Source organism: Sphaerodactylus townsendi, linkage group LG03, assembly GCF_021028975.2.
Source record: "Sphaerodactylus townsendi isolate TG3544 linkage group LG03, MPM_Stown_v2.3, whole genome shotgun sequence".
In the NCBI taxonomy this organism is placed as follows: Eukaryota; Metazoa; Chordata; class Lepidosauria; order Squamata; family Sphaerodactylidae; genus Sphaerodactylus; species Sphaerodactylus townsendi.
The window spans coordinates 145,672,533-145,685,024 of record NC_059427.1 but is presented as its reverse complement, the minus strand read 5'-3'; the positions used below and the strand labels follow the sequence as shown (position 1 = coordinate 145,685,024).

Genomic DNA, 12,492 nt, shown 5'->3' with positions numbered 1-12,492 from the left:
CAGCCTGCAGCAGTGGGTGCACCAACTGCCTGCAGCCAGCTGGAGCATAGGAGCTTCCCCTCTGCGCCTGCCACGTTGGGCCGAGAGGGCACTGTGGCGAGCACGGCTAGCCGCTAGCCCCCCCCTTGCCACTTCCACCAGTGGCTTAGAGGAGCCGCATCCAGCCAACTTCTCAGAATGGCGGGTAGAGTAAAAAACCAATATATACAATGTTATCTTTATTTTGTGTCCAAAAAAATTATTTGCGGCTCCAAGTGTTTTAGGCTGGAAAATGGGTCCCATCTTTGAGTGTTAAAAGGTTCCCTACCCTGTAGAGGGACATGGGGGGGGGAATCCAGTTGACCCGGAGGCACCTGAGTGGAGTCTACATGGGGAGGGTGCAAAATGCAGCACCCCAGTGACCTGAAGGAGCAGCCAGGCTGGGAACCTGCTGCACCTTTCAGCAGGCTCCAAGCCGGGTACCTGCCACCCCAGAGGAGAAGCAGGGGGCGGGAGCAGGTGTTGCCCCCAGGCGCCATTGTCTCTTGGTGCGCCTCTGCTGGCAAGTCCTTGAATGGGAGATCCCCAGGGAAGTCCAGGGTTGATACACAGAGGCAGGCAATTTCAAAACATCCTGTTCCTCTCTCGCCTGGACCCAAGATGGCCCAAACTGGCCCAATCTTGTCAGAGTTCAGAATCTTAGTAGGGTCTGTCGGCCCTGGATGGGAGCTCTCCAAGGGAGTTTGGGATTGCTGTGTGCAAACCACTGAGTAGCAAACTACCCTCTGTCTGGGCCTGGGATGTTGAGCTAGCCCGATCTCATCAGCTGTTGGAAGCTAAGCAGGGCTGGCCCCGGTTAGGACTTGGATGGAAAGTCGCTCCACAGAGGCAGGCAAAGGCAAATCACCTTTGAATGTTTCTCGTTGCTGAATCGTGCCTGGTGGAGATCACAGCAAAACAAGAGTTCAGCTGCTGGCTGGTTTGACTTTCTGATGGCAAAATAACTTTTGGGTGCTTATTCTAGAATATGCAGGCATTTATAGAATAGATTTTTGACCCTTTTGCTAGCTATCAATAGTGTCATATACCTCTTGTGTCTGGCATAGAATAATAGAGTTGGAAGAGACCACAAGGGCCATCAAGTCCAACCCCCTGCCATTTATATCTTCTTTTATTTGTATCTGCTTTTCACACAACAATGCTGTGAGGTAGGCTAGGCTAAGAATTTGTGGCAGGTCAAAAGTCACCCAGCGAGCATCCACAGTGGAACCTGGGTCACCCAGGATCCTAGACTACTAATCTATCCACCAAACCCACTAGTACAGGGTCTGCAACCTGCGGCTCTCCAGATGTTCATGGACTACAATTCCCATCAGCCCCTGGCAGCATGGCCATGCTGGCAGGGGATGATGGGATTTGAAGTCCATGAACATCAGGAGAGCCGCAGGTTGCAGATCCCTGCACTAGAACAAAGTCTTTTTTAAACCAGGGGAAAAAAATCTAAAGTGGTCCCAACTCTTTGATAGTTTTGAAAACACTTATGGTGTCGAATTATCAGTGCAAAAAGTTTCTTGAGCAGGATTCATCTAGACCAGGGGTCGGCAACCTTTAGCACCCAAAGAGCCATTTGGCCCCGCCTCCCAAAGCCCCGCCCCCGGCCTCCCAAAGCCCTGCCTTCAACCAAGTGGGCGGGATAGACAGCAGCGCCAATGCCAATGACGGCAAATTGCACTTGGGCCGCGGCGAGCGCACTTCCTTCCCCGCCCCCTCCTTCCTTCCTTCCTCTTCTATCCAGGTTGGTGATGGCCACCAACCTGGATAGCTTTAAGAGGGGCTTGGACAGATTTATGGAGGAGAAGTCGATTTATGGCTACCAATCTTGATCCTCTTTGATCTCAGATTGCAAATGCCTTAACAGACCAGGTGATCGGGAGCAACAGCCGCAGAAGGCCATTGCTTTCACATCCTGCATGTGAGCTCCCAAAGGCACCTGGTGGGCCACTGGGAGTAGCAGAAAGCTGGACTAGATGGACTCTGGTCTGATCCAGCTGGCTTGTTCTTATGTTCTCATGTTCTCTCTCCTTTTCCTCTCCTTCCCAGGTGCCAGATGAGGGAAGGAGGGGAAAGGATGCCGGAGGGAGGGAGGAAGGAAGGAGGGAGCAGGGAAGGAGGCGCGCTCACCGCGGCCCAAGTGCAACTTGCCGTCGTTGGCGTTGCCGCTGCGGAGCCACAGTATGAGGACGAAAGAGCCTCATGTGGCTCCGGAGCCGCGGGTTGCCGACCTGTGATCTAGCGTTAGAAAGAAACCGTGCTATAGAGTAGAACTAGTGAAATGCAGTGTGGGGTGGGGGGGATCAGTGGTTGCAACCTTCGCTCCAATGAAAATAACAAGCAGGTTTTCCTACCAACTCCCATTTTCCTCCACAGTCCGAATGTGCCTCACAACGTATTATTTCAGGCACATGAAGTGAAAGTGAATCCCAACAGGTTGTTTGAACACCCCAATGTGAACTGCGACAATAGAACACTCCCCTGGAACCCTCTGAATACACAAAGGTTCCATGGCAGATCAGTTCCTATGCGGGGAGTGACTGTCATATGCCTAGAAGAGGGTTTGAAAGTCATAGAATCATAGAGCTTGAAGGCCATCAAATCCAACCCCCTGCAATGCAGGAACACACAATCAAAGCACTCCTGACAGATGGCCATCCAGCCTCTTTAAAACCCTCCAAAGAAGGGGACTCCACCACACTCTGAGGTAGTGCATTCCACTGTCGAACAGACAGTCCTGACAGTTAGGAAGTTTTTCCCGATGTTTAGGTGGAATCGCTTTTCCTTTAACTTGAATCCATAACTCCTGGTCCTAATCTCTGGAGCAGCAGAAAACAAGCTTGCTCCCTCACCAACATGACATCCCTTCAAATATCTAAACATGGCTATCATGTCACCTCTTAACGTATTGTCGAAGGCTTTCACGGCTGGATTCAACTAGTTCTGGTGGGTTTTCTGGGCTGTGTGGCCATGGTCTGGTGGATCTTGTTCCTAATGTTTCGCCTGCATCTGTGGCTGGCATCTTCAGAGGTGTATCACAGAGGGAAGTCTGTTACACACTGTGTCCAGAGAGAAGGGAATGTTTGGGGTATATATTGTCTATGTCCCAGGGTGGGGAACCACTCAGTAAGTGTTTGGGTGGAACTTGTTATGCAAAGATATGGTTGATAGTATTGTATTGCGGGTGGGGCTTATCAGTCCAGGGAGTGATTCACCTTTTCATGCCCTGCAGCAGCAGTAGTATTGGTGAATGCAAATCCTGTGTTTGGGTGGAGTCCATTGTTCATAAACTTAGCATACCCTTGGGGTTTGCTTTTGGTGTTTTTAAGTACTGGTAGCCAAGCTTTGTTAATTCTCAGAGTCTTTTCTTTCCTGTTGAAGTTGTCTTGGTGTTTGTGAATTTCAATGGCCTCCCTGTGCAATCTGACAAAGTAACCTTCTGAATTGTTCAGAATTTCAGTGTTTTCAAATAAAATGTTATGTCCAGTTTTGTTTAGGACATGTTCTGCTACTGCAGATTTTTCAGGATGATCAAGCCGACAGTGTCTTTCGTGCTCCTTAAGACGAGTCTGAATGCTGCGTTTTGTGGTTCCTATGTAGACCTTTCCACAGCTGCAGGGTATGCGTTAGACTCCTGAAGAAGTTAGGGGGTCTCTCTTGTCCTTTGCTGAGAGTAGCATCTGCTGTATTTTCCTGGTTGGTTTGAAGATGGTTTGTAGGTTATGTTTCTTCATCAGTTTCCCTATTTGATCTGTGATTCCCTTTATGTACAGTAGAAATATTTTTCTTGTGGTGGGCTGTTTCTCCTCAGTCCTCTGGGTTTCTCTCGGTCTTAAAGCTCTTCTGATTTCTGTTGTGGAGCAGCCATTAGCCTGCAGAGCCCAGTCTAGATCTAGCCAGTCCAGATTGGGTGGCTGGGTTGGGGAATTATAGTCCTCGTTTCCACCACTGGTGGCCCAGAAAAGGAGATGGTCCTCTAGATTCTATGCAAAGCTCAAAACACAGAATGATTAAAAAAAAACCCGCTGTGTTCCGGCAGGGAAAAGGACTCTGAGCTGAATCAGAAGCGCCCCCAATACATCAAAGCCAAAGAGAACACGTCTCACAAGATCAAGAAACTGGAAGCCGCAAAGAAGTCCCTGCAGAACGCCCAGAAGCAGTACAAGAAGCGCAAGGGGGACATGGACGAGCTGGAGAAGGAGATGCTGTCCGTCGAGAAGGCGAGGCAGGAGTTTGAGGAGCGCATGGAAGAGGAGAGCCAGAGCCAGGGACGGGACCTCACGCTGGAGGAGAACCAGGTACGGCCTGCAGTCGCCTGGGATTTTGTCACCTCTGACGCTAGCTGGATGCAGAAGTGATGGGGTATCCTGGGACCCAGGTTAGGAAGTTTATAAAAAGCTGACTGACGTGGAATCGGGCGGCTGATCTTTCTGGGCCTGGCATCCCCAACATGCCCCCCCCCCCACACACACACACCTTATTGGTATACCAAACAACACAAAACACTTTCCAATGGCCAATTGATATCAAATGCTAATGCATGTAACGTGATATAAAGTGCACCTGTGTGATTCCAATATACAAACTCATCAACAGACAGACAAGTGTGTTACAACATACATGGAGTATCACCTATGACAGGGGTCGGGAACCTTTTCCCCTCAAAGACCACGAAACCCCCTCCCCCTCCCCGCTCCCCCCACTGCAGCTCGCCGCCCCTCAGCTCCCCTGCCCACTTGCTGCTTCAGCGCCCTTACTCCCCCCCCCCCCGCCTGCAGGGCAGGCGTAGATGGGCCCGGCGGCTCAGCCTGGCCGGCCGCCGGGCAAGTGAAGCGCCCGCCCTGCTCCTTGCAGGGCGGGTGAAGATGGGCCCCATGGCTCGGCTCATGGAGCCGCAGAACAGCGGCGGAAGAGCCGTATGTGGCTCGCGAGCCGCGGGTTCCCGACCCCTGACCTATGACAATGAATAACAATAAATATGACAATAAAGAACAATATGGCACTATTAAAAATGCCTCTTTCAATAGGGAAAGTCACTCCAAATTGCTACTTCAGTTCACTCAGCAGATCTTATTTGCATGAAGTAAATGCCAATGCTTTCAAAAGGCAATGTTCAAATAGCCTTCACAGGAGTCCTCTAGTACTTCTCCTTGCAATGCTACAAGGTTCAAGGACACAAGCCGTCTGTGGCCCTCAATCAGACCTGGTCTTCTTTTATTCTCCTAGGTTTCGTTTCTTCCTCAGTGGATGGCAGAAAAGCCTTGAGTTGATTAGGACTTAACCGTCCATGAGGACTTAACCCTGCACAGTTAGATAGCTTTGTCTGTGTGTTTTTTTAAGCCTTTATTGGCATAGATAACAGTACAACAATAATAAAAACGGATTAAGAAGCATATACAAAATAGGAAATAAATGTTAGGTTGAAGGAAATCTACTGGCTTTTGGTAATTTCCAGGAGAAAGTCTGCCACTATCATACAGAGAGAAGGATCAGGATTGTCCAACAAGTAGTGTAATCTAATTAAATCGGGGAGATGGGGTAAATGTAAAGGAGTAAGATTCACATACTTGGATCTGATTTCCTTGAATCTGAGACAGTGTAGTCATTGGTGGGCCAGAGATTCAACTGAGCCGTCGTTACATGGGCACAATCTTTTAGCCTTTTTCTTGCTTATTAAATCTGCCATGCAACAAGGCAGAAGGCATAACATTAAACCTGGCGAGCATTATGGCTCTCCTTTGAACGGGGTTTATTAAGCAATACAGGTAGTGTGCCAAGTGGCCCCGTTCAAATGGGAGAGAAAAATGTAGGGGGGAGCATGTTTTCTTAGCTGCGGTGATTAGGGTAGTAGCTTCGTCTGTTGAACATCTTCCCTGGGGCCCACCCAGTGTTCTTAGAAAGTGGGATGGGACAGGTGGGGCTTCTGCTTCAGCATTTGCTGTCCCCACAGCACAGGGACCTTTGCTGCCGTAGTTCATGTGTATAAGAACATAAGAACAAGCCTGCTGGATCAGACCAGAGTCCATCTAGTCCAGCTCTCTGCTACTCGCAGTGGCCCACCAGGTGCCTTTGGGAGCTCACGTGCAGGAGGTGAAAGCAATGGGCTTCTGCTGCTGCTGCTCCTGAGCACCTGGTCTGCTAAGGCATTTGCAATCTCAGATCAAGGAGGATCAAGATTGGTAGCCATAGATCGACTTCTCCTCCATAAATCTGTCCAAGCCCTTTTTAAAGCTATCCAGGTGAGTGGCCATCACCACCTCCTGTGGCAGCATATTCCAAACACCAATCACACGTTGTGTGAAGAAGTGTTTCCTTTTATTAGTCCTAATTCTTTCCCCCAGCATTTTCAATGAATGCCCCCTGGTTCTAGTATTGTGAGAAAGAGAGAAAAATTTCTCTCTGTCAACATTTTCTACCCCATGCATAATTTTATAGACTTCAATCATATCCCCCCCCCAGCTGTCTCCTCTCCAAACTAAAGAGTCCCAAACGCTGCAGCCTAAAATATATATAGTATAAGTATATAAAGTATATAGTATATACTTTATATACTAAAGTATATAAAGCATATAGTATATATGCAAGAAAACATTCATGTCAAAAGACATCCGGTTAAAGAGAGCTGCTGCCTGAAACATTGAAGAGCCACTGTTACGCATAACGCCACTCCCTGACGTTTTGTCGTTGGCGTGCTGCATGTGTGCCCTTGGTGTGCAGAGCATCGGCATTCCATGTGCTATCAATGCTCGTGCTCGAGCAGTTTAATAAAGGTCCCACCCAGCAAATTGTGCTCCACACTGCAGCTTGAACTAGATTTTTTTTTAAATGGCGGCTGCTGCTTCTGTTCCTCTGAAGGAGTGGGGTGGGGTCTGGTGTCTCCCAAGCAGGTGCTTCTTTGCACCTGGATTTGGAACTCTGAAGGGTGAGAAAGGGCTAATGGTGGGCTACGCCCTGCCATGGGCTCCACTTTCCTGCTGCCAGTTCTGTAGCCAGAGGAAGAAGAAGAAGAAGAAGAGTTTGGATTTATATCCCCCCTTTCTCTCCTGTAGGAGACTCAAGGGGGCTGACAATCTCCTTGCCCTTCCCCCCTCACAACAAACACCCTGTGAGGTAGGTGGGGCTGAGAGAACTCCAAGAAGCTGTGACTAGCCCAAGGTCACCCAGCTGGCGTGTGTGGGAGTGTACAGGCTAATCTGAATTCCCCAGATAAGCCTCCACAGCTCAGGCGGCAGAGCTGGGAATCAAACCCGGTTCCTCCAGATTAGATACACGAGCTCTTAACCTCCTACGCCACTGCTGCTCCCTTTAAACTAAACTAAATTAAACTAAAAACGCGTAAACAAACAACACCAGAAAGAGAGCCAATAACACTTGTCCCAGGCAAAACAATAACAGTTTCCCAGGCAAAACCAAAATAGTCTTCACTGACTGGAAAAAGACACCAACGCCACTGCTGTGGGGTGGGGGTGGGGGAGGCAGAGGGATTTCATCAGTAATGGCATGACATCGACCACGTTAAGTGCTGTCAGTCCTCTCTAGGACTTGCCAGAAACTCTGTGGTTTTACCACAGAGTTTCCAGCAAGTCCTAGAGAAGAGTGACATCACTTCCAGCCCCCCCCCCCCCAATGACATGCTGCCAATGGCATCTTCCTCTGAATTTGCCCTATGGTGAAGTGAATGCCACCTATTTATACTCCCCAAACAGGTGAAGAAATACCACCGTTTGAAGGAAGAGGCCAGCAAGAGAGCCGCCACCTTGGCCCAGGAGTTGGAGAAGTTCAATCGAGATCAGAAAGCAGATCAGGACCGACTGGATCTGGAGGAGAGAAAGAAAGTAGAAACGGAGGTGAGTGTTTCCTTGGCCTTTTTTGCTGACATCTCCCTTTGCAGCAGACCCTCCCAATGTATTTCCCAACACTGGCACTTTAGCCTGCTGTTCCCATCTAGAAGTCTGTGTGTGCTCCTCCTGTCTGCTCTTCTGCTTCTCCTGCTTCCAAGAAGTCCACATTCTTCTGCTTCCAAGAAGTCCGCATTCGGCATCTGGATCAGCTGGATTCTGTCACCCACAAAGTTACAAAGTTTGAAAGAGAGAGACAGTGTTGTGTAGTGGTTAGGGTAGCATATCACAAGTGGGCACTACCTGGGTTCAAAGTCCCATTCTGTCCTGTAGCTCACTGGGTGACCTTCAGCCAGTCAGCTGTTCTCATCGTCACCCATCTCATAGGGATGTTGTGAGGATGAAACGGGAAAGGAAACTCTGATGCGCTGCCCTTCACTTCTTGGAGGAAGTGTGCGATAAAAATTATATAATAGATTTACATAACATGTCTGAATGTATGAGGAGCTGTCCAGGGTGCTGAATTCCTGCTCCCAACTCCTGGGCATCTCATTCAGCCGCCTCTTGGGCTTCTGGGTGCTTATCTGTTTTTGTGTCCACAAGAGTGAGAGATGTGCCCGTCTGAGGAAGTGACAGTATTTCTTAGTCAGTGGCTCATCCAGTGGCCTCTTTGGCAGTTTTTCTTAAATTTCTGATGCCAGCCACAGATGCAGGCGAAACGTTAGGAACAAGATCTACCAGACCACGGCCACACAGCCCGAAAAACCCACCACAACCAGTTCTGAAGGATTGTTCAAGGTTCCCTCACATACCTCCTTGGTTCAGGGGACTGTCCTCCCTCTCATCTAGCTTGTATTCCCCCCTTTAAAAAGGAGGAAGGGAGGGGGGCAAGCAGAGAGCCACTGTCCTGGCCTACCAGGCTTCCAGAGAGTCAGGTTCCAGCTATTAGCAGGCACAGAAGCAAGAGGTTCTAGCTATTAGCAGGCACAGAAGCAAGAAGCAAGAGTAAGACTCTCTTGAGAGTCCAAAGAACCACAGTCCAACAGGTCTACTAGGAGGCAATCAAGGGTCCAAGCGAGGTCAGGTCGTCTTGCCAGTGCTCCTCATCAGAGGACTCCTGGTTGGCTGATTCTGAGCTCATGACAGCCATAACAGAAACAGCGCATTTGCATCTATATTCATTTTGAGCATTTCAGAGGCAACTAAAAGGCTAGAATGGAGCAAGATTCCAGTTGGCCGTGAGGCTCTTCTCTCCCCCACCCCCTCCAAAATAGGCCAATATTATTAAGGCAGTTGAGAAATCAGTGCGTCTGGCCTGGTTAGATTTTAGCAGAGTTTGATGTCCAGTTGAATGTCTTGTGCTTTGAGAAAAAGCGCGTGACTCCTCAGCTGTATCGTGCAGAATCCATTTATTGTAGCTTCATATCTTCGCGTTGTGCTCGCCCAACTTTGCCGTCTTCCATGCCCCCAAAGAAGAACCTCTCTCCCCAGGGGAAGGTTGCTTTAGATGTGACTGAGTGGAATCTAAAGATACCTGCCTAGATCTCTATACCGATCTGTATTTTCTCCCCTGTTGCTTTCTGTTTTCCTCCAAAAGACTTCTTTGGGTGCCTTCGGTGCACCCACAAACTGAAGAACAAGCCATTAAATTGTAGGGACTTTATTGCTGCAGTCTTATTCCCTCTTTACTGGCTTCCAGCTTGCTTCCGGGCTCAATTCAAGGTGCCGGGGTTGACCTTTAAAGCCCTGTACGGTCTGGGAACAACATACCTTACAGACCACCTCCTCCCATATAAACCTATCTGTACACTGGCCACCTTCGGAAACCTGCTTCGGTCACCCCTGCCATTTGAAGCTACCGGAGAAAGATCCTTCCCTGTTGTGGCACCAAAACTTTGGAACTCTCTCCCCAGATAGATCCATCTGTTTCCCTCTGTTGGTGTCTTTTTCCAGTCAGTGAAGACTTTTTTGGCTGTGCCTGGGAAACTGTTATTGTTTTGCCTGGGATAAGTGATATTGGCTCTCTTTCTGGTGTTGTTTGTTTACGCGTTTTTAGTTTAATTTAGTTTAGTTTAAAGGGAGCAGCAGTGGCGTAGGAGGTTAAGAGCTCGTGTATCTAATCTGGAGGAACCGGGTTTGATTCCCAGCTCTGCCGCCTGAGCTGTGGAGGCTTATCTGGGGAATTCAGATTAGCCTGTACACTCCCACACACGCCAGCTGGGTGACCTTGGGCTAGTCACAGCTTCTTGGAGTTCTCTCAGCCCCACCTACCTCACAGGGTGTTTGTTGTGAGGGGGGAAGGGCAAGGAGATTGTCAGCCCCTTTGAGTCTCCTGCAGGAGAGAAAGGGGGGATATAAATCCAAACTCCTCCTCCTCTTCTTCTTCTTAATAATTTTAGCTGTATTTTTACATGTTTAAATGTTTCTTATGTTCACTGCTGTTCTGTTCCCCAAGCAAACTAAATTCAGGTGCCTTGCACTTGGTCAGAGCAGAGTGTAAGACCCACAGACAAATAAGCAACAGTTAAAAAAAGATTTAATAGTACTGCAAGTTTAGGACTCTGACTCCTCCCATGAAGTCTAACTAAATAAAGTGATGCTGGAAAGGACTGGGGATGGTATGAAGAACTTGCAGACACCAACTTTTCCTTTCCTGCTTCTAAGGAAAGCTTTGCAGCTTCTGAGGTCTCCCGGTGTCCTCTAACTGGACTCTGTTTCTTTGCAATTCTGTTGGAACTTGCTAACTCTACGTTCTATGGATCTCTAACACCTTGTACGTCTGAGATAGTGCTGTCTCCAGCCTTCTCCAGACACCTGAACTAAAACAGACTGTAAAACAGGAACTGCTAACTACTAAAAATGCTACAGTGCTCTTGCCTCTGGAGGGCTTCTGAAAGGGACAGGTTCCCTTCCACAGGTTCCCTAACTAATGTTCCCGCCTACAGAATACTGTACCAAAACAATTAAGCCCATTCTCTGTAATGGTGCAACTGAGACTTAAATAAAGAAAATAATCAGAGTGTCTCTAGGGGCATGACAACTGACTTATGAACCCCGATTGGGTGGAAAGGTGGCATAAATATGTTTGAAATACATAAATAAAAACCGATTGCAGCACAGTTCTTCTTGTGGTCCCCGGCCTGTCCGCCCAACTTAGACGTGGTGACTGTCCCGAAAGGGAGTCAAAGCTTCACGCTTGGTGTTGATTCAATCAGTTATACGTACTATTTTGCAGGCCAAGATAAAACAGAAGCTGCGAGAGATCGAGGAAAACCAGAAGCGGATCGAGAAGCTGGAGGAATATATTGCCACTAGCAAGTAAGTGTCTGGAGGCCAGGTGGGGCTGGCGGCACACAGGACTCGTAATGCCATACTTGGGGGTTGGGTGGGTTATTGCCCTGAGCAACATGTGAAGGAGCTGTGGAAGTTGTGCCCAGGTTTGGGGTGTCCTAGTAGGGACCCTGAGAGCCAGCATGGTGTAGCAGTTAAGCGTGGTGGACTCTAACCTGTAGAACCAGGATCGAGACCCCCACTGCTTCATATGGAGCCTGCTTGGTAGCCTTGGGTCAGCCACAGTTCTCTCTGAACTCACTCAGCCCATGCATTGGAAGGCAGTGGCAAACAGCCTCCAAACATCTCTTGCCTTGAAAACCCATATGATGCCTGCGACTTGACGGCACGCACCCGCCCAGTAGGGATCCCGGTCTTCATTCATATCCAGGATGATCTTTATACCCACTGAGCGGGCCTTCCCTTGCGTTTGATCTGGAAATTAAAACTGGTCCAACATGCGGCGGCTCATTTGCTCACGGGGTGCCTTTCGAGAGCATATTCAACCTGTGCTGCACCGCCTGCACTGGCTCCCGGTTGAATTCCGAATCATCTTCAAGGTGTGGGTGTTGACCTTTAAGGCCTTGCGCGGCCTGGGACCCTCGTACCTTCGGGACCATATTATCCCATATGTCCCAACTTGACCTCTGCGCTCAGCAGAGCCCAATTTACTGGAGGTCCCCGGCCCCTCAATGATGCGGCTGGCCTGCACTCGGGTCAGGGCCTTCATGGCTCTGGTGCCGGCCTGGTGGAACACTCTCCCTCCAGCTGTCCAGGCCCTGCTGGACCTTGGGGATTTCTGCAGGGCCTGTAAGACTGAGTTGTTCCACCGGGCCTTTGGAGAGACCGGCCGCTGAGGGTGCCCCTGTCCCCTCCTCTTTACCCCCATGGGCCCTAATACCATCAGGACCCATTATTTCGCATTAGGAGGGTTTCGTAAGGGCGCGGGCGATGTTTTAAGATATGACTGTTTTAATTATATGTATGTTTTTAGCTGATGTTTTATCTGTACACCACTCTGAGCCCTTCAGGGATAGGGCGGTATACTAAATTTAAAAAAAATGCCTGACAGGAAGTCATGTGACATCACTGGCACGCCTGAGGTGCATGATGGGAAGAGGAGGGACTAGAGCCAGGGGTCCCCAACCTTTCTGAGCCTTCCGGCGCCTCTGGGATTCTGACGTGGCATCACGGGTGCAGTTATAAAATGGCTGCCGCAGGAGGTGGAGCCAGCCACAAAATGATTGCCACAGCTTTACTTCAGTCACACAGCAGATCCTTGTACTGTGGTGGG

The 12,492-nt window shown here is 49.2% G+C and overlaps 1 protein-coding gene across 1 annotated transcript in view; it reads left to right on the top strand.

Moving 5' to 3' along the window:
• The window catches only part of LOC125427901 (structural maintenance of chromosomes protein 1A-like), a 65,461-nt gene that overhangs the window by 12,161 nt on the left and 40,808 nt on the right, over positions 1 to 12,492 (top strand). The window contains 3 exon segments of the mRNA XM_048487468.1: positions 4,070 to 4,328; positions 7,737 to 7,877; positions 11,104 to 11,186. Of these exon segments, the coding sequence (XP_048343425.1) occupies positions 4,070 to 4,328; positions 7,737 to 7,877; positions 11,104 to 11,186 (483 nt within the window).